The 22263-nt window shown below is 37.7% G+C and overlaps 1 protein-coding gene across 1 annotated transcript in view; it reads right to left on the reverse strand.

The window, feature by feature from the left end:
• The window catches only part of LOC106877853 (GPI inositol-deacylase), a 190724-nt gene extending 170064 nt beyond the window's left edge, over positions 1–20660 (reverse strand). Inside the window, exons 1-12 of the mRNA XM_089341629.1 lie at positions 20356–20660; positions 15033–15100; positions 13132–13152; positions 12746–12810; positions 8370–8452; positions 6722–6764; positions 5545–5636; positions 5252–5348; positions 4124–4281; positions 2441–2473; positions 1833–1885; positions 578–644 (exon numbers count right to left, since the gene is read on the reverse strand). Of these exons, the coding sequence (XP_089197755.1) occupies positions 578–644; positions 1833–1885; positions 2441–2473; positions 4124–4281; positions 5252–5348; positions 5545–5636; positions 6722–6764; positions 8370–8452; positions 12746–12810; positions 13132–13152; positions 15033–15100; positions 20356–20490 (915 nt within the window). The 5' untranslated portion in view covers positions 20491–20660. The remainder of the gene's footprint in view (positions 1–577; positions 645–1832; positions 1886–2440; positions 2474–4123; positions 4282–5251; positions 5349–5544; positions 5637–6721; positions 6765–8369; positions 8453–12745; positions 12811–13131; positions 13153–15032; positions 15101–20355) is intronic.
• Between the last annotated feature and the right edge of the window lie 1603 nt (positions 20661–22263).

A 22263-nucleotide genomic window follows, 5' to 3' on the forward strand; every position in this document is an offset into this window, starting at 1 on the left:
CACTTTGATTTCTATTTTATTCAACTGGACCTCCATAAAGGGTAAAGACCCATTTTACCATGCACCTATAAAATTACCCTCCAAAGTGCAAGTCTAGACAAGGTTGTTTACTGAAGACCAACATACCACCCATGCATACCAGCCTCCCCTCTCCACACCACTGATGTTATCCAAGTGAAAGGCAAAGGCTGATACAGCTTGGTACCAGTGACATTGGAACAACATGAAACAAAGTGTCTTGCTCAAGAACACAACACACAGCCTGGTCTTGGAATCAAACTCACTACCTCATGATTGTGAGCCCAATGCTCTAACTACTGAGCCATGCACTTAACCACTGAGCTATGGACCTCCATAACCATTAAATATATATCAAAAACAAACTACTATATTTTTATGATTAAATATTTTAATGAATTGTATAAAAAAATTTTAATATTTTGTGTATATGTACCCCAGTTGAGAACCACAATTCTAAGAGGTTCTAAAAGGAAAAGCACTATTTCTGCTACAGATCTTACTAATTAAATACTAACAGAACAAAAACAAAAAAAGGAACTAAAATATCATAACAAACCTGTTTGGTATTTCGGTCCACCATGTCAAATAAGGCACGGTTTATGATTAATACAATTTGACGACACCTGGACATGGAATGGAAAAAAAAACATACAAAGTTATTACAATGTGGAATAAAGGAAACAAGGGTGGGGGTCTTTTCATTAGAAAACAATACACACACACACACACATATATATATATGTGTCAGTACATCTGTCAGACGGGACCTTGATGAATGCCATGAGGCATGAAAGTATACTAGCCCTTATATATTTAATACTCAATATTTCATATATTCAATAAGACATTCAATACTTCATTTCATTTTACTATTTATATTATATATTCCATATTCTATATCCCACATTAATTTTATAATATAAATAAAACATAATAAACAGACAGAGTTGGAGCTCTTATAAATAATATGTATATATATATATATATATATATATATGACGGACTCTCCTGTCAAAGATGGCATATGAGTATTCAGTGAGAAGGCAGAAAAAAATCCAACCAAACAGACAATCAACAAGACACACACACTACTATTACTACCATTCACCAATGTTTACAATTCATCCACTTCGGCTGGTCACTTCTCCTGAGAGTCCTCAGGCCACCAAAAGCAATGTTGATATGAGCATGACCTATTAAACCAGAACATGACCTAGCTGAGAAATCACAATATGGACAATAGTGGTTTGCAGGAAGACTCGTTCTGTTGCTTTCTTTTCCTATTTTCCTGCACGTGCATGCGTGTGTATCGTTTTTGGCTTTTGTTTCAGTCTTTAGACTGCGGCCATGCTGGGGTATCAGCTTGAAGAATTTTTAGTCAAATCAATTGACCCCAATACTTAATTTTTGTTAAGCCTGGTACTTTTACCATCGGTTTCTTTTGGCGATCCACCAAGTTACAAGGATGCAAATACACCAACATTGATTGTCTAGTGGTGGTGATGGTGGTGGTGGTGGAGGAAACACAGACACACACACATACACACACATAGACATATATATGCACAACTGGCTTCTTTCAGCTTCTGTTTACCAAGTTCATGCACAAAGCTTTGCTTGGTGCGAGGCAATATTAAAAGACACCTGTCCAAGGTGCCATGCAACGAGACTGAACCAGAACCTTGAGGTTGGAAACAGAATTGTCACAGCTAGAATGCCTTTCATTAAAGGTTTCCTCATCCAGAGCTTATGTGGTGGTGGTGGGAGGGGGGGGGGTAAAACAATGTAAAAAGAAAACAGTAAAAACTTACCAGACAGCACAAAGATGGTCGGTTGACACCCAGGCATTGGGAATCGATGTGGTCTAAGAAGAAGAAAGGGGAAACAAAATCATTAATTCTACCCTGTTTCAGGGAGTTTTAACACAAATTCCTATACTGGACCTTTACCCTTTTACCCTTTTATTCTTTTATTTGTTTCAGTCATTTTGAATGCAGCCATGCTGGAGCACTGCCTTTAGTCGAACAAATCAACCCCAACACTTATTCTTTGTAAGCCTAGTACTTACTCTATCAGCCTCTTTTTAATTACAGGCTCTCGTTTAACCCCTCAGCATTCACATTATTCTGTCAAAAGTAATGCTTATTTATTCACATTGTTTTAAATTAATCATGCATTATCTGGTAGTGATGAGATTTTGACGAGGCAACAGTTGATTTTTTTAGAATGACATCATAGGGTAGGTGTAAGAAACCAGATCTGACCAATGTGAACATAAAACAGATAGAATATAAAACATGTAGAATATAAGACAGGCAGGCTATTTTGGCTGGACATGGCAGCTTGAAATACTAAAGGGTTACGTCATTAAATGATGTTGAAATAAACTGAGAGAGGCAGACAAACAGAGATAACATACCGTGGTGCTGATTCCTAAACCATTCAGGACAATCTGGAATGAAACAAAAGAAAGGAAGAATCAGTATTTAGTCAAGGGAATTGGTGTTTGCTGATATATTCAGAGAGTGGAATTGGTATTTGCTGATAGTGTATGAATGAAGATTAAGCCTTTAGCATTCAGATTTCTGTCAAATGTTGAGTTGAGATCCCCTTCGGTCATGAATGACCATGGGATTACACCTAGAAAGTTACCCTCCGAGGTACAAGTCCGGGCAAGGTTGTTTATGAAAGACCAGCAGTTGCCCATGCATACCAGCATCCTCTCTCCACACCACCAATGTTATCCAAGGGAAAGGCACAGGGTCCGATACAGCTTGGCACCTGTGACGTCGCAACTCATTTCTACAGCTGAGTGAACTGGAGCAACGTGAAATAAAGTGTCTTGCTCAAGAACACAACACGCAGCCCGGTCCGGGATTCAAACTCACAACCTCACGATTGTAAGCTCAATGCTCTAACCACTAAGCCACATGCCTTCACTGTCAAATGTACTGCTTATTTATTCACATTGGTATGAATCAATCATGTAATATCTTGTAGCTTTGAGATTTCGATGATGTGATTGCTTAACTTTAGAAGGACATTGTAGGGTAGGTGTGAGAGGCAGGATCTGGCCAGTTTGTACATAAAACAGGTAAAATATTTGGGCCAGTTCAAAGACTAAGGGGTTAATGATGGATCACTCCAAGGGCCAGCAGATTTACAATCCATATCATTCCAGTTATGACCATCACAACATTTATTCAACTAGTCCATTTTTAGGACTAAATTATTCAATGTGTTGTGGTAAGATGGAATTTATGAGAAATTTGACTGTGTGAAGTGTGGGGGGGGGGGCAAGTAAATACTATATTCCTTCAAAGAACAAAGCTCATTGAGTAGATAAGGTATTTCATTACTTGCCCTTAGATCACAGAGTGTACTGGAAGCGTTTTGTGGATCCAGCATGTCGTGTGTGTGTGTGTGCGTGTGTGTGTATCTGGGTGTTTATATAAATACACGCCTTGTGCTGGCATCATGTTAAAAGAATTAGTGCTGGTGCAACATAAAAAGCAACCAGCAAATACTGTAAAGTGGTTGGCATTAGGAAGGGCGTCCAGCTGCAGAAACTGTGCCAAAATAAACAGTGGAGCCTGGTACAGCTCTCAACCTTGCCAGCTCCAGTCAAACTGTCCAACCCATGCCAGCATGGAAAACGGATATTAAATAATGATGATGATGATGAAGGCAAAGGTAAGGCAGTGTGTTTAACAAGGCGGCGAGCTGGCAGAATCGTTAGCACACCGGGCGAAATGCTTAGCGGTATTTCGTCTGCCGCTACGTTCTGAGTTCAAATTCTGCCGAGGTCGACTTTGCCTTTCATCCTTTCGGGTCTATTAAATAAGTACCAGTTACGCACTGGGGTCGATATAATCGACTTAATCCGTTTGTCTGTCCTTGTTTGTCCCCTCTGTGTGTAGCCCCTTGCGGGCAGCAAAGAAATAAGTGTGTTTAACAAGTTTGCTTCTCAACCATCTGATTGTCCAACCCATGCCAGCATAGAAAACAGGCATTAAATGATGATGATGATGATGACGACACCTAGATATATCACAAGTGTACACCAATTGTAATGGTTATAAATGAAACAGCATAGACTCACATTATCCAAAGACGTTGCCCAGACTGGAACCTGGTAATCCCGTTCACCACCACCAGTAGACAAAATGGTGATATTAGCCAGGGACGTATGGCTATTGTCAATCCAGAAACCATTTACTTTCTCATAGAAACGGGACAGATAGTTGTCTAATACAATCACTGCAATTTAAATGAGATGTGTTAATTAAGGGAAAAGAATAACGAAATATAAAAATCAACAACAAAACAATTAACAAGTCCAACAATAACAATATAAACTGCTTTAACTGGAGATTGAACCAGGGATCCATAAATGTAAAAATACTAATAAGAACAGGATGGATGAAATTTAAAACTAAGGTAAAAAGATTTTGTATATCTAAATGAAGTATTACACTATTTATTTTGTCTTAATTTATCAAAGATTACAATGATTTTGTTTATATAATGCAACTAGTATGGAAATGTCTAATCACTTTTTACTATATATATATATATATATATATTACTCTTTTACGCTTTTACTTGTTTCAGTCATTTGACAGCGGCCATGCTGGAGCACCGCCTTTAGTCGAGCAAATCGACCCCAGGACTTATTCATTGGATGCCTAGTACTTATTTTATCAGGCTCTTTTGCCGAACCGCTAAGTTATGGGGACGTAAACACACCAGCATCGGTTGTCAAGCGATGTTGGGGGGGACAAACAGGCACACAAACATATACACACACACACACACACACACACATATATATATATATATATATATATATATATATATATATATATATATATATATAGTGTTCAAAAAAAGACAAAAAACAATAACAAAAAACAACAACGTGAGGACGTGATACAGATTGTGCTACTAGACGCTCGGGAAAGGAAAGAGAGAGAGTATGACGTTTTGGGCGGAGCCCTTCGTCGGAAACAAGGAAAGTTCAAAGAAGGGAAAAACGGAGAAAGAAAAAATCAACACCGATGTCCACGACGATGGGCTTCTTTCAGTTTCCGTCTACCAAATCCACTCACAGGGCTTTGGTCGGCCCTAGGCTATAGTAGAAGACACACACACACACACACACACACAGAAAGGTGGCGGAGTAGAGCTACATAGTTCTTTCTAGTTTAAGTGATTGAGAGGAACATACCTGGACTTTGGTGTGGAGTAGCCAGAGTAATAATGGTATGGATGGAACTGCTGTCAAAGTCTGGGAGAGTGAACAGGGCACGGGCAACAAGTCCTCCCTGGAAAGTCAAGCATTATCATCATCATCATCATCATCAAAAACAACAACAACAACAAACGAAATACAGAAAAATGAAGAACAAGAGCTGTAGAACAAAAGAAATGAAAGAAGGTGAATGAAAAACAAGAAATAAACGGAAATGAATAAATATCGGACACAAAGAAATTGAGCTTAGAATTCTGTTTTCAACTCACCATTGAATGACCAATCACAACAACTGTAGTTGGAGGATTACGGGCCTTCTTGTACAACCTCAGAATCTTTTTCACACAAAACCCAACAAATTCTGAAACAGATGAGTTAACAGTAAGATTGTTATTAGTCCAGTGGCTGGAGTGGTCATTTATCGCCTCTTGCCCATGTCCTTCTATCATACTCTAACTTCTCAACAGATGGCACAAAACCACCTCCCTCAATATTTCGTTTATACTCTATCAAGAATCATATGCATGTTTATATATACTTTTGTGTGTGTGTGTGTGTGTGTGTGTGTGCATCTGGGTGAATGTGAAATTTATAATCTGCTTTTTGAGTAACGAATGATAATGTTTGTTGACATTTCCTATCAATTATCTGTTATCTCTCCACTTTCAAATTCTCCATGAGTAAATAAAAATCCCTTCCTTGTAAAACAGGTAAGGGCTGGCAACAAGAATAGCGTCAAGCCATGGAAATTCTGCCTCAAATACCTTCACATTAAATCCATACTAGTAAGAATAAAAAAAAACAAACAAAAGACATTAAACAAACAAACAAGAGAATATTCGAGTAACATCAATTAATGTACACCAGTGGTTCCCAAAGTGGGCAGTACTGCTCCTCTAGAAGTAGTGGAAAGTCCTGGGCGGAGGGAACAAAGAGGGCAATAATGGGGCAGCCAAAAGGGGATGACAGTACTGCACTCCTGCAAGTGGTGGAAAGTCCTGAGGGATGATGAGGAAAAGTGGGGCAATAATCGGGTAGCCAAAAGCGGGTGACAGTACTCCCCCCCCCCCCCCGGGATGGGGGGGAGTCCCAGGATCACTGAGGAAACGTGGGGTGACCAAAAGGTGGGGATGGTACTGCCTCCTTCCTTGGGTGGGGGTGATGGGGGAAATCCTGGGGAGCATTGAGGAAAAGTGGGGTGATAATGGGATACCCAAAAGGGGCCGATGGATGTATGAACAACAAAATAATGGGTTAATTGGGTTAAGTTCTATATAGTTGTTTTGAATTTGCTGCAGAAAATGGTCTATATTTATGGTGATAAGGGGAGAGCCGGGTGCTAAGAATATGGACTGGGTCCCAACAAGACAGCAGCCAAAAAAAAGCTTGGGACCTACCGATGTACACTGTTAATCTCCTCTGCAAACAAAATATTTAGAGTTATACCTGTCTGATCTTGAAGAGTCCCGCCATTCAGTGCAGAAAATTCCTAGGTGAAAGAGAAACGATAAAAGTTTATTACTAACACTTGTGGACATGTCAGTCTGTAGCTACTCTGAGTTTACTCTGTGTGTGTATGTATAGGGTCTCCAAGCTGGTCCAATGAGTCTGAACTTGCCACAAGATCCTATACAACCAAATGTGAAACTCAGAGTAGCAAGAGGCTGACTCAAGTAAAATTAAACATAATTAATCTCTAATATGGTCCTGAGTACTCTTTTTTTAACGACTTGACACTGGGGGTGGGGAGATCCAGGATTGGTAAAGTCATAATTTCGAGTTTCATTGATTACATATTATTTCTAAGTACCGTATCTTAACGTGTATAAGGTACCCGTTTTTGTCAAAAATTAGGTTAAAAAGAAATGGGAGTTTCTTATACATGGATAGTATTATAATCCCTTACAAAACCCTTTTTTCCAAATTTTAAGCCCCAAAAATTAGGGGGTTCCTTATACACGTTAAAATACGGTAAATATTAATTTCAAACACACACACACACACACACACACCACACACACACACACACACACAATCTAAGGTGAGTAATTTAATTCCAAACTACTGAGTTATTTCCCTTACATGAATGAGGTAATATTTTGTTGTCTGAAGAGTCATTCTATTTTAGTGCCTTATTATTTAACACACGCACCGTTAAAGTTTCCACTTATTTACTTATTTATTTTTCCTAAAATTTCCGTTGCGTCTTGCAACCTGTTCAATAGTCGTTGATTCTGTCCGCTATCCGAACGCAGCTCGACTATTGAAAAGGTTGCAAGACGCAACGGAAATTTTGTAGGAGAAACAAATAAGCAAATGAATGGAAACTTTACCAGAGCGTGTGTTAAATAATAAGGCACTAAATGAGAATGACTCGCCCCAGACACAACAAAATATGCTGCAGCACACGAACTCACATAAAGAATCTTGCAAACTTAAATTCAAAAACGAAGTAAAATGAGGAGTAAGAGATAGAGACAGGTGTCTGTCAGTGATAAAGTGAGAGGCAAAATTAGAGAGGTGGGCAATAGGTAAATGAAAAAAATTGGGTCAAGAATGCAAGGTGAGTGGGTAACAAATGTAAACTCTAAACACTACCTTTGTCAGGTTATATTTTGCTGTGGGATATGCCATGTTTAAAAACACAACAGGTCGATGAGAGATACTATCTTTGGACAAATACCACAGTAAATTTGTTTACAACACTGTATTTATGTTAACTATGATACACAGATGGCTATATACACATACATCATCATTTAATGTCCACTTTCCATGCTGGCATGGGTTAGACAGTTTGGTTGAAACTAATAAGATGGAGAGCTGCACCAGGTTCTAGTCTGATTTGGAATGGTTTCTATAGCTGGATGCCCTTCCTAATGCCAACTACTCCGAGCGTGTAATGGGTGCTTTTTACGTGCCACCAGAATGGGTGCCATTTACATGACACCGGTAACAGTCACAATTACAATACATGTATATATAAATGGAGTGTTGTGAATAATTGAGAAAATAAAAATAAAAAGAAGCAAATTAGAGAGTAAAAGACAGGTGAAAGAACGAAAAGGTAACAAATGTAAGAAAAATTATTTACCTCGTTTAGATCAACAGAGAAGTAGTTGAAAAGGAATGGTAAATTTTCAGATTTTCTGAAAGCCACCGATGCTAAGGAACGGACTACAATAGAAAGACATAACTTTAACATGTATCTATTAGTGGACATCATGGATAGCTTTCAATATTTTAGTGTTTGTCAACCTTTCACTGTATACACCACCACCAACACCACAATGACAGCAATATACTCTATGACAAACACTTTAATCTATGACAGTCTCTATGTATTTGCTTGACTTGATAGAATTAGCAGCTAAATTCCCCTAAAATCCCAGTTACTAATGGTTATTCCTTTCTGGATATGTTTTGGGGTCGTGAGACCTGCATTCTTCGTGCCCCAACTCCATGCATCCTATGATAAGTTGCAGGGTTATTGCTGGTTGTACTGGCATCAGGTAGTGACCACAAGGTATTTTTCAAATGGACCCCTCCTACCTAAGGTCCAAATGTATCATTTGTTAAGCCATACGGCAGATGAAGCAATATAGTTTAGTCTTTCAAACTCTTTCCATATTGCAGCTTTTGGTAGTCTTATTTGTTCCAGGAGTGACCCACAAGGAAAAAAAGGTCAAATGGACCTTAGTAGTATTTGAACACGTGCAGAGAGCCAAGATAAACATGGAATGCATTTCAATTAGTGTTCTACTGAATCAACCCACTGACCACTTCATGTAGAGTTTTCAGGGCCATCTGCCTGACTGGTCACCTTCACTCAGCAAAACCATAATCACTACCCTCAGTACTGAACTCCATCAAATGACCCAAGTTACTAGCTGTTAATAGGTAATATTACTAGCTGGTAATATTACTAACTGTGAAAAGGCAGCAAGCTGACAGAATCATTAGCATCCCGGAGAAACTGCTTAGCAGCATTTCTGCTGGCTCTTTGCATTCTGGACTTCAAATTCTGCCAAGGTCGACTTTGCCTTTCATCCTTTCAGGGTGGATAAAATAAGTATCAGTTTCTGATCACAGCCCACATCCACAGAACTAAGTGCATGTTATATATACCAATATTAAGCTATAATATAAACACCTATGTGATATGCTAACAACTACATCATATCCAATTTACATTACAGGTTGTTACACATGCATTTTTTTTTTTTCTACTAATTATGAAAAATGACTAATTATGTAATTAGATTTCCTGAGGAAGACCAATCAACAACAGTGAAAGATAACTCAAGAGCAACAGCTGAAGTCTTTGGCACTTCCTTCGCAACCATAATGTGTCATCTCACAACATGAGGAAAGGTTATAGAGGATATAAAATGAGTCCCACGTGAACTTAATGAAACTAAAAATGCACCTCGAAAAAATTGTGATAATTTGCAGCCATCAGACAAGGCTGAGAGCCATTTTTTTATATAATGTAACAAGACCTGCAATATAAAGTGGATTGTATATGGTAACAGAAAGAGATCTCAGAGAATGGCTGAACAAGAAAGACAAGCCAAGACATGTGCCAAAGATATTTTGGTACCTCCAAGAAAAGGTTATGATTACAGTTTGATGGACATGTGAAGGAAGTACCTATTTCTCGTATTTCGAACCTAGGGTACCAAACAACAGCTCTGTCCATCAACAAGGTTACTGACATTATTCCCAATCAGCCCACATGGGTCAACAGGCACAGACTAATATTGTCCCCAACAATGTCACACTCCACACTTTTCTCTCAACAGGGTCTAAGCTTAGAAAGAAGAAATAAAAGATCAAAAGGGTTCTCTGCATCCTACATTGTCTTCCTTTGCTCCCTAACCACTTTTAGTGTGTAAAAAAGGAGTAAAGGGTGTTTCTCTTACACAATAATAAAGATCCCCTTTAGTTACGAATAACCATGGGATTACACCTAGAAAGTTACCCTCTGAGGCACAGATCTGGGCAAAGTTGTTTATGGAAGACCAGCAGTTGCCCATGCATATCGGTCTCCCCTCCCTATGCCACCACCGTTATCCAAGGGAAAGGCAAAGGCCGATACAGTTTGGCACCAGTGATGCCGCAACTCATTTCTGCAGCTGAGTGAACTGGAGCAACGTGAAATAAAGAGACTTGCTCAAGAACACAACACACAGCCCAGTCCAGGAATCGAACTCACTACTTCATCATTGTGAACCCAATGCTCTAAGCGACTAAGCCATGTGCCTTCACACACAACACACAGCCCAGTTCAGGAATCGAAAAAGGACAAAACTGTATAGAGTAAAATCTAATCAAGTCTTTGAGAATTTAAATTAGATTTGAATCTTTTTTTTTTTCAAGTCATGGATGTTTAAAATTTAGATTTCAGGAAAAAATATGTTTTATCATTAACATGCAGGAAGCAATAGTATGAAGAAGCTTGTAGAAGAAATAATTGTAGAGGATGCAAAGAAAAAAGGGAAATGGTTTATCATCTATTGTTTGGATGTAAAATATTTTCTAAGAATGATTTTGTTAAAAGATATACTAAAACGGTGATGGGTTGAGCAATAGTTTCAGCAAAGCAAGTAGGGATTCGTTTGAAAAACCTAGTGTGGTATAAGACTAGGTGGAATAGCAGAGCCATGGGGAAGGAGAAGTTATGTTGGGAATTTGAATATCACATGCATAAATCCACCAGTTTCCAGAGGACCAGATTTAAGTTAAGAAAATAATCACCAAAATATCTGGATTATTGATTAAGGCCTGAACCAGCGAGAAAAAACATCCAGGAAAAAAAACTGCAAAAAGAAAAAAACTGAGAAAAATACCAAAAGTTAATCTTTTAAACGTGTGAATGAAGGACAAAGATAGAACACAACGACGGCATCAAGTGTGAGGGGTTGGTTAGGGTGAAAGGACTGAATGAGGTTGAAATACAAAAACGCAATACGATGGAGGGAAAGAAAATGATTGAGAAGTATATTAAAAGTGAATATAAATGTAGGTATATCAACATTTTTTGTGCAGCAGGATACACAAATGCTTCAAACAGGTATTGTTTCATGTTTCTTTTCATCATCATCATCATCATTGTCGTTTAACGTCCGCTTTCCAAGCTAGCATGGGTTGGACGATTTGACTGAGAACTGGTGGACCAGGAGGCGACACCAGGCTCCAATCTGATTTGGCAGAGTTTCCACAGCTGGATGCCCTTCCTAACGCCAACGACTCCGAGAGTTTAGTGGGTGCTTTTACGTGCCACCGGCACGAAGGCCAGTCAGGCGGTACTGGTGACAGCCACGCTCGAAATGGTGCATTTTACGTGTCACCTGCATAGGGGCCAGTCCATTGGCACTGGCAACGATCTCGCTCGAATGTCTTTTCACGTGCCACTGGCACAAGTGCCAGGAAGGTGACATTGGTAATGATCACGCTGGTGCTACTTACGTGCCACCAGCATGGAAGCCAGACAGCTGCTCTGGCAATGATCACGCTCGGACGGTGCTCTTAGTGCTCCACTGGTACAGGTGCCATCACGATTTCTTTTTATCTTGCATTTTATTCTATTTTGTTAAAGGGTTCACCTCAAATATTTTACTTCTTTCCAGCGCACAATTCACTGTGCACATTTTTTATTGTTATTGTTAGCATGTTTTTACATTTTATCCAACACTTTTTGAATTTTTGTCTACCTGTTCTAACCTTTCACGTTATACACCTGTCCATCTTACTCCCTTTGTTCCTATTGTGCTATTTCACTTCTAATTATAGACATATCATTATTCTCATCATTTTTGATGGGTTCCACTCCCTCCCAACTTCATGTTTACATAGGTTGGTCAGATCTTCATAGGTTGGTCAGAGCTGCATTTTTGGTATTTGTTATGGTCATCCCTTGTCATCTCCTACATTAGATTCAGAAAATGTTGATTATACTGTTCAAAACTGTCCAGACAGACTGAAGTATTCTGGCCTGAAACGATAAAAAAAAGCTCTAGTTCAGCCAGTATCTTCTGGACTACTGTGGATTATAATAAAAATAAATGCGCCCTTTTAAAGCCTGGCCAGACTCATGGTCCCGGTTTCCCGGTTTCAATGGCGTATGTGCTCCCCAGCTGGATGGGACGCCAGTCCATCGCAGCGTTACTCATTTTTGCCAGCTGAGTGGACTGGAACAACGTGAAATGAAGTGTTTTGCTCAAGAACACAACGCGTCACCCGGTCCAGGAATCGAAACTACAATCTTACGATCATGGTGCTGACACCCTAACCACTAGGCCATGCGCCTCCACAAGTGGATAATAATACTTCTATAAATAATAATTTAGAGGTGGTGATGGTGGTGAAGGTAGTTTTGGTGGTGGTGGTGGTTCTGGTGGTGGTCTCTTAAAAATTTAAGTATTTTTGCTGTTGTTGGGAAGATTTGTTCAAGAAATTGAGTTTTACCTTGTTTATGACTTCCAGAATTGCCGGGAATAAATAAAACTGGGATTCCGTGCAAATTGAAGCTTCTGGAAAACAAAGATAATATGATGATGATGATGGTAATAATAATAATAATAATAAAGTCAGATATTCCAGCAAGGTTAAGAAGTGTCAGGTCAGTGAGGTCAGGGTTGGGTCAGCAAGGTCAGGGTTGGGTCAGTGAGGTCAGGGTTGGGTCAGTGAGGTCAGGGCCCAGTTAGTTAGGTCAGTGGTGTCAGGGTCAGGTCAAGGAGGTTGGGGCCAAGGAGGTCGGGGTCAGGTCAGTAAGGTCAGTAATGACAAGTGTACTGATTGATATGACAATAGTGATGGTGATGATAATGACTATAGAGAGTAACAATGCTCACCTTAATGATTCTGCATAAAAGCTAGAAAAGACAATAAAAAAAAAAAGATAAAGTACATAAAATAATTATAAGACAATAAAGTTTGGCAGTCATGCCATACTACTACTACTACTAGTAATAATGATAATGATAATAACAATAATAATAATAATAATAATAGGAAATAGAGATAACTCGAATGTGGAATCTAAAAACAGAAACAATTCCTATCATAGTAGGTGCCTTAGGTTTAATAAAAAAATATTCAGACAAATACATGACAAAAACACCAGGACTTACAAATATATATAACATACAGAAAATTGCACTACTGGGTACTGCACACATCCTACGCAAAACACTTTCAATACAGTAAACATAAGAGCACCACAGCAAACCACAGCACATACCCAAGGCGCACAGAGCTGCGCTCGGTAGTGAAGTGAAAGCACGTTATAAAAAAAAAACTTCTGAATAATAATAATAATAATAATAATAATAATAATAATAATAATAATTTATTAACCACAAGGACTTAGATTAAGAAAAACATTATGGACAGTACAGGACAAAACAAAGAATCTGTGTGTCTACCAATTCAACAGAATAACTCACAATTCAATACAATAGCATAGATAGAACCATCTTCACAGACAGTACACACCCTATTCAATAAGCACCTTATAACCTAAAACAACGCAACTTATGCTGTACAATAAAATAACTCACTCTACATACAATAAAACAAAACATTAATATTACTAGAGAGTAAATCCCATAACAAAATAAACTGATGCAGTACACTAACAGAAGTTTATACTCCTTCAATCCCCATAAAATAATACAATGGTGCACCTGAGGTGCACCAGGTGGTGCAGTAGACACTCACATGAAACTTGAAGAAGGCATTTGATAAGGTACCATCCAGTTCTATATTTAAGAGATGAGGAATTATGTACATTATTTACATTTGACGGATATTTATCCTCATCTTGTTTGTTGCTAACACATTTCGGCTGATATACCCTCCAGCCTTCATCAGGTGTCTTGGGGAAATTTCAAACCTGGGTTCTCATTCCTAAGGTATTTTTCAGTGTTATTATTATTATTATCATTATTCAGGTCACTGCCTGGAATCGAACTCGGAATCTTGGGGTTAGTAGCCCGCGCTCTTAACCCACGGGCATATGGCGTAGTGGTTAAGAGCGCAGGCTACTAACCCCAAGATTCCAAGTTTGATTCCAGGCAATGACCTGAATAATAATAATAATAGTAATAACAACATTGAAAAATACCTTAGGAATGAGAACCCAGGTTCGAAATTTCCCCAAGACACCGGATGAAGGCTGGAGGGTATATCAGCCGAAACGTTGTGTAAACAACAAACAAGATGAGGACAAATATCCGTCAAATGTAAATAATGTAGATAAGGTACCATGTTCAGTAATTTGGTGGTCACTAACGAAACAATGTCTAGACAAATGGCTTGTGAAGGCTGTACAAGCTATATACAAAGCTGCAGTAAATAAAGTAAGACTCAACAATGATTTCAATGAGAAGTTTAGCATGAAGATAAGAGTCCAACAAGGTTCAGTCCTTGTCCTCTGTCCTCTCCTATTCATCATAGTCCTATAGGCCATCACAAACTAGTTTAAGACTGGCTATCTGTGGGAACTCTTATATGTTGAAGACCTAGTTCTCACAGGTAAATTTATGACGAAATTAAAACAGGAAATTCCAGGTAAGGAAGCTAAACTTACAGGTGAGATAAACTTATCAAGGGTGAATGTGAAGATATATACACGCATGCACACACACACACACACACCATTTTAAAATATTAAAAAGAAATAAGACAATATTTTTACACCAAACAGCATGTCACAAACTGAAAAGGCAGAAATAAGACTGAAAGAACCTACCCTTCTCCATAGACATACAAATTGTATTTTGGGAATTTGGACACCATTTTTGATGACAGGGGTACTTTCTATGAAATTGTGGAAAAAAGAAAGAAAAAGAAACATATTAATATGTATGTGGGTGTATATGTAAACACACACATTTATATATATACAGATATTTTTTCACGTCTAGCTTACAGCCCTTCTTGTTTATTTTCACTGTTTCGTCTTCTCGCCGTGTTTTCTGTTTGCCACTTAATTCCTCCGCATTACAAATTTAACTTAATTTAATTTAATTTTTTTCTGTGGGAAGAACTATTCTAACCATGCATCCTGCCCTAATTCTTTGAAACGCTTAGTTTAGAATAGGGGCAGCTGATGAAGGAAATATTCTCTATGTGGCCTGTTTGTTTTCTGTGCTCTGTTTTTCATTTTGTCCACGTTTTTTTGTGACGTCCTGTACCCAGATATGCATCTATATATACATGTAGATGTAGGTATGTACATACATGTACGTATATATGCATATACTCACATATTATTTGTATTATATATATATATATATATATACACATACATACACACACGTGCGCAATTACACGTTTATATATTTATGCTGATTGAGTGCTTTACTTGCTGAAGCCTTACCGTATGTGTGTGTATGCACATGTGTGTGTATGCACATGTGTGTGTATGCACATGTGTGTGTATGTATATAAATGTATGTGTATGTATGTATATACATATGTGTATGTATGTATATACATATGTGTATGTATGTGTGTTTGTGTGTGTGTGCGTGTGTGTGTGTGTGTGTATGTGTGTCGAGTTATGAGGATCTATGCAACCCAGGTAATTAACTCAGCAGCACTCCAGTATGATATTACTATTTTCATTGAACCATTCTTAGAATTGACAGCACCATTTGGTGCATCTAGCAATCTGCATTTCCATTTAACCATTAATTTAATTTATTGCAAGAACAATTTATTGCAAGATGTGTCATCAATAGAATTCTTGTCCAGAAAAAGCATTGATACAGCAATTATTTGACTTAAACTAACCTTTCCCTATTTGTAAAGTTGCCCTTGAACTCAGCTGATAACAAGAGGTGATTGGCTGGATTTAAATTAAATTAACCCCTTCCCTCAATTAGCATGTTGAGGAATAATTCTTTTTTTTCCTAATCATCCATCCTGGAACATGGTGTGTGATTTCTCACAGATCAATACATCTGTCAATCACACCTAGAAATCTGATGAAATGGACTGGTTATGTAATCAGATCACATGATACATTATTGAATAAATAAATAACCATTCTATGGAAATGGTTGTATCAAGATATCTATTCTTCTTCTTCTTCTTCTTCTTATTATTATTATTATTATTAAGGCAACAAGCTGGAAGAATTGTTAGCATGCTGGGTAAAAATGCCGCAAGGGATTTTGTCCGTCCTTATGTTCTGAGTTCAAATTCCGCCATGGTTAACTTTGCCTTCCATCCTTTCGGGGTCAGTAAAATAAATACCAGTTAAGCACTGGGTATTGATGCAATCGACTAACCTCTTCCCCCAAAATTTCAGGCCTTGTGCCTTTAGTAGCAAGGAATATTATTATTATTATTATATTATTATTATTATTATTATTATTATTATTATTAAGGCAGTAAGATGGAAGAGTTAACATGCTGGACAAAGATTATATATATATATATATATATATATATATATATATATATCCGTTATTATTCCTACTGTATTTGTGTAACATTGTTCATTTTTTTCCAACCTTGTTTTTGTATACATTTTGGAATTAATTAGGCTTGGAAACAACTTGTAGAATCTTTATTGGATTTGTACTAACTTTGTATGCGTGTGTGTCTGTGTGTGTATATATGTGTATGTATATATATATATATATATGTGTGTGGGGGGGAACAAGCAGGTGCATTAGTTTAACGCTCAGTAAAAATGGAAATGATGACAAATAGCAATAAGACTACTAGGTGTCACTACGCGTATCTCATTGAAATAAACTTTTGTAGTCAACAAGGTTTTATGAGAAGAAAATTTTGATGAAAGAAAATATTGAAATTTAAGTTCTCGATAAAATAAATAAATAAAATCTGGGTGGTAATCTCGATGGTATATATCAACATTTAACATCCACTTTCCCACGCTTGCATGACCCAGATAGAATTTAATGATCTGAATGGTAAGAAGTTTACATCTCAACCACATGGTTCTGGGTTCAGTCTCACTGCATGGCACATTGGATTTGGTAGTCAGAAACTGAAAGAAGCCCATTGAGAGTGTGTACATGTATGTATACATATATACATGTATACAGGGTATGACCAGGAGATTGCACCTAGAAAGTTACCCTCCAAGGCACAAGTCCAAGCAAGGTAGTTCATGGAAGACAAGCAGTCACCCATGCATACCAGCCTCACTTCTCCATGCCACCAATGTTGTCCAAGAGAAAGGCAAAGGGGCCAATGCAGCTTGGCACCAGTGATGCTGCAAACTCATTTCTACAGCTGAGTGAACTGGAGTAATGTGAAATAAAGTGTCTTGCTCAAGAACACTACACAGACCCCAGTCAAATCGTCCAACCCATGCTAGCATGGAAAGCGGACGTTAAACGATGATGATGATGATATATATATATATATATATATGTATATATATATATATATATATATATATATATATATATATATATATTATAGCCTCAGGCCGACCAAAGCCTTGTGAGTGGATTTCGTACACGCAAACCGAAAGAAGATTGCCATATATATGTGTATATTTATGTGTCTGTCTGTCTGTCTGTTTTTGTACCCCTACCATTGCTTGACAACCGATGTTACTGTGTTTACGTTCCCATAACTTAGCGGTTCGGCAAAAGACGCTGATAGAATAAGTACTCGGCTTAGAAAGAATAAATCTTGTGGTCGATTTGTTCGACCAACGGCGGTGCTCCAGCATGGCCGAAGTCAAATGACTGAAACATGTAAAACAATAAAAAAAAAACTATGCCATTTTAATCCCGAGCAAGGCCGAGTATCTGCTACTATATATATGTATATATGTATATATATATATATATATATATATATATATATATATATATATATATAAGTTCAAAAAAACAATAACAAAAAAACAACAAAGTGAGGACGTGATACGGATAGTGTTATTGGACGCTCGGGAACGGAAAGAGAGGGTGTATGACGTTTCGGGCGTAGCCCTTCGTCGGATAGATGGAAAGTTCGGTGAATGGAAAAACGGAGAAAGAGGAAAATGGTACCGATGCCCACGAGGTTACATTATATATATATATATATATATATATATATGTATATATATATATATATATATATATGTATGTATATGCATGTATTTATATACATCTATATGTACATCCATATATATATTAATTTATAGATGTGTGTCCCGCACCACCGCTTAACCGGTGTTGGTATGTTTACATCCTCGTAACAACGGTCAATAGAATAAGTACCCTGCTTAACTGGAATCGATTCGTTCTACAAAAATTATTCAAGTGGTACAGCAGCACAAGTAAAAAGATACATGTGTGTGCATATTTGCTGCCCAACCACGTAGCTGCAGGTTCAGTCTCATAATTTGGCACCGTGGGAGTGTGTTCCCTATAGGTCTCAGGCCGACCAAAGCCTTGCGAGTGGATTTTGTAGACGGAAACTGAAAGGAGTCCGTCATTTATGTGAGTGTATATGTGTGTGTGTGTGTGTGTCTTTATGTTTGTTATGCATCACCAACTGGTGTTGGTTTGTTTATGGTACCACAAATATGCGGTTCGGCCAAAGGGCCGACAGTATAAGCACCAGGCTTTTAGATAAAAAGATAAATACAGAGAGGAATTTGTTCGACTAAGTTCTGCATGGCGGTGCTCCAGTATGGCCGCAGTCCGACGACTGAAACAAGTAAAAGATAAAATATGTACACGAAGGTTGTAGAGAGGTATAAACGGTAAACTTTATACACCTGACGATCTTACGGTAAATTTTACACACCTTATAAATACAGGACGGTCTTCCACAGTTTCCGTCTAACAAATTCACTCTGAAGGTCGGCCCAGGACTATAGTAAAAGACACTTGTCCATATTAGCCAGAGTGGGACTGAACCAGAAACGGCGTGGTTTCAGATCGAACTTGTAAACTACACGAAAATTTAACTGAACATTAATAAATTGATGATAAAAGACTACTAAGAATTAACTTCTGAAAGATAAGATAAATCAGTTAGTGCTCGACCAAATCAGAATTGGATAGAGTCCAGTAAAAGATGTGGACAAGCAAAGGGTTATTATATATTTTGGTCATGTCATAAGGACAGATGGTCTTTAAAGAATAACTGGTCATTGGGGAAAAGTTCAAGAGGAAGTAGAAAAACAAAACTGAAAATAACTGGATTGAAGATGCAACAGTTAATAAGACGAAAAAGACTGAAACGAAAGAACTGTCACACAGGTCGTTCACGGTCCAACAGTTGGTTATTGTAAATAATGCAAAAAGGAATTTTTGGTCTTGTTATTAATTTCGTTATGGAAAATATATTAAGGAAAAGTAATAAATAATAAATCACTGACAGGACTTATTGGCAACCTCGCTAAACGACACTATCGTTCATAAACTGTGACATAAAATAAAATGAATAATCAATAAGATTTGGATTTATTGCCGTGTGTTTATTCTTTTACTTGTTTCAGTCATTTGACTGCGGCCATGCTGGAGCACCGCCTTTAGTCGAATCAACTCGACCCCGGGACTTATTCTTTGTAAGCCTAGTACTTATTCTATCGGTCTCTTTTTGCCGAACCGCTAAGTTACGGGGACCTAAACACACCAGCATCGGTTGTCAAGCGATGTTGGGGGGACAAACACAGACACACAAACATACACATATATATATATACATACGACGGGCTTCTTTCAGTTTCCGTCTACCAAATCCACTCTCAAAGCTTTGGTCGGCCCGAGGCTATAGTACAAGACACTTGCCCAAGGTGCCACGCAGTGGGACTGAACCCGGAACCATGTGGTTGGTAAGCAATCTACTTACCACACACCCACTCCTGCGCCTATTGAAGTCGAATTTATAAATTTGGAGTTTAATAAGCACTAAGAGTGTTTCACGACTTGGCTCTAAATTTGTATTAAAAAGAAAAAAAGCGACGTTAAATAAAACGTATAGACTACAAACAGAAGATATAAAGCATGTCATCGCCAAGCCTTTCTACAGCTGACAAAACTTTTAAACATGTCTCTTAAGAGAAAACAAAAATAAACACAACTCACAATATATTCTGGGTTTTCATACATATATGTCATTTCACAACCATTACGCTCCACGTTGAATATTACATCCAGTACTCCGATTAGCAAAGCCGAATTGACAATTAAAGCAATAAATAGTTTTAAGCTAGGAGACATTTTAAAAAAAGAAGACAAACAGCAGGGATAAAAATAATTCTGAATTATCGAATCACGCCGCAAATACCGCCATAAATATATAGACCGGTGTTTAGTTTAAACATGTCACCAAACGAAATAGTATCCCACCTGTTGCTGCTGAGACTATCTCACTGTTGTAACTGTCTGCTGCTGAAATTCTATATACACACACATACATGTATGTGTGTAATTTTTCTAAATTAGGAAGGAGAGTGTTTCAGTGCCCTGTAGGCATAACTATTTAAGTGTCCCCCCCAACCCCCGACTTTGTTCTCTCATAATTTTCAGAAAAATGGATATTTTTCAAAGAAATTTTCTACAAATACTTTTCAAATGGGGTAGATTTCGATTATATCGGAATTCAATGTGGGTAAGAAAACGATGGGCGTGAACACATACATAGGACATGCATAACATGATTTTTTTTTCATCATTTCAAGTTACAATTTTTTTAGATATATGTGATGGATGTGTGTCGGTATGTAGTGTATGTCTGTGCAACCACAGATTTATATATATATATATATATGGGAGAATTCAAGAAAAAACAACAGACGAAGACAGGTGGTGTAAACAACAAATGGATGTATTAGTATAACGCTCGGGAATAGAGAAAGTCTTTAACGTTTCGAGCCTACGCTCTTTAACAGAAAGGAACACAGAAAGAAACAAGGAGAGAAAAACAATATATGTGTAGTGGTCAGTGATCTATCATGGCGAAACTAGCATATCGTGTCAGCAAAAATGACATCAGTTTTATTAATGATAGAAAATGACACATCAACACAATGGGGGGAATCATTAATAAATTATCAGCAATATAGTAAATATATGAGCAAACACAGAATTGAAGCACTTGAAGAATAAGATGTAACATCTTGGTTGAAAATATTAGACACATAATATATGTTTGTGTATACACAAACACACACACGTATGTACATATATATATATATACACACACATACATATATATATATATATATATATACACATACATACATAAGAACAATTATTATAATACCTATTACCAAATGATCATGGGAACCTTCTTTTCAGGTGCTGAATAACATCTCTCCTTCCTGTGTTACCTCCCATATTTCTTTCCCAGTTTTCAGAGTCGGTACTATAAATGTAGGCACATTGAAAGGTAGGTCTAGCGAGATTGTAGAGATGCTTGAACAGAGCTCTATTGATATATGTTGTGTACAAGAGGTAAGGTGGAGAAGAGCTTCAGCCAGAGTCCTCACAAGCAAAGTACATAGGTATAAACTCTTCTGGGAAGGTAATAGTGATGGAATAGGGGATGTGGGCATACTTCTTACAGAGAAATGGGTGGATAAGTTCACGGAGGTAGTGAGGGTGTGCGATAGAGTACTTTTACATGCAAGAAGATAATTCCCCTGGGAAGCTGTGTCTTCGAAGGACCAAGTTGTAACTTCAGTCAAATCGTCCAACCCATGCTAGCATGGAAAGCGGACGTTAAACAACGATGATGATGATGATGACAGTATACAAAATTACAACAACAGAAACTGAAAACTTTTCTATCATACTTCTATAGAAAAATTTCTGTCATTCTTCTCCCCGTTACTTGGAATATTTCGTGACATCTATTTAAATGTGTTTCCCAAACAGCTGTTGAATTTCTGCAGAACTGCATTCATCAATTGTGTCCATCATGTTTAAAAACAGCAGTTGTGTATAGTTTGCTGTTGCTGTTGTAATTTATTTCCAGGTCAACTCTGAGTA

The sequence above is a fragment of the Octopus bimaculoides genome, chromosome 25, assembly GCF_046866305.1.
Source record: "Octopus bimaculoides isolate indiv1 chromosome 25, ASM4686630v1, whole genome shotgun sequence".
Classification (NCBI taxonomy): Eukaryota; Metazoa; Mollusca; class Cephalopoda; order Octopoda; family Octopodidae; genus Octopus; species Octopus bimaculoides.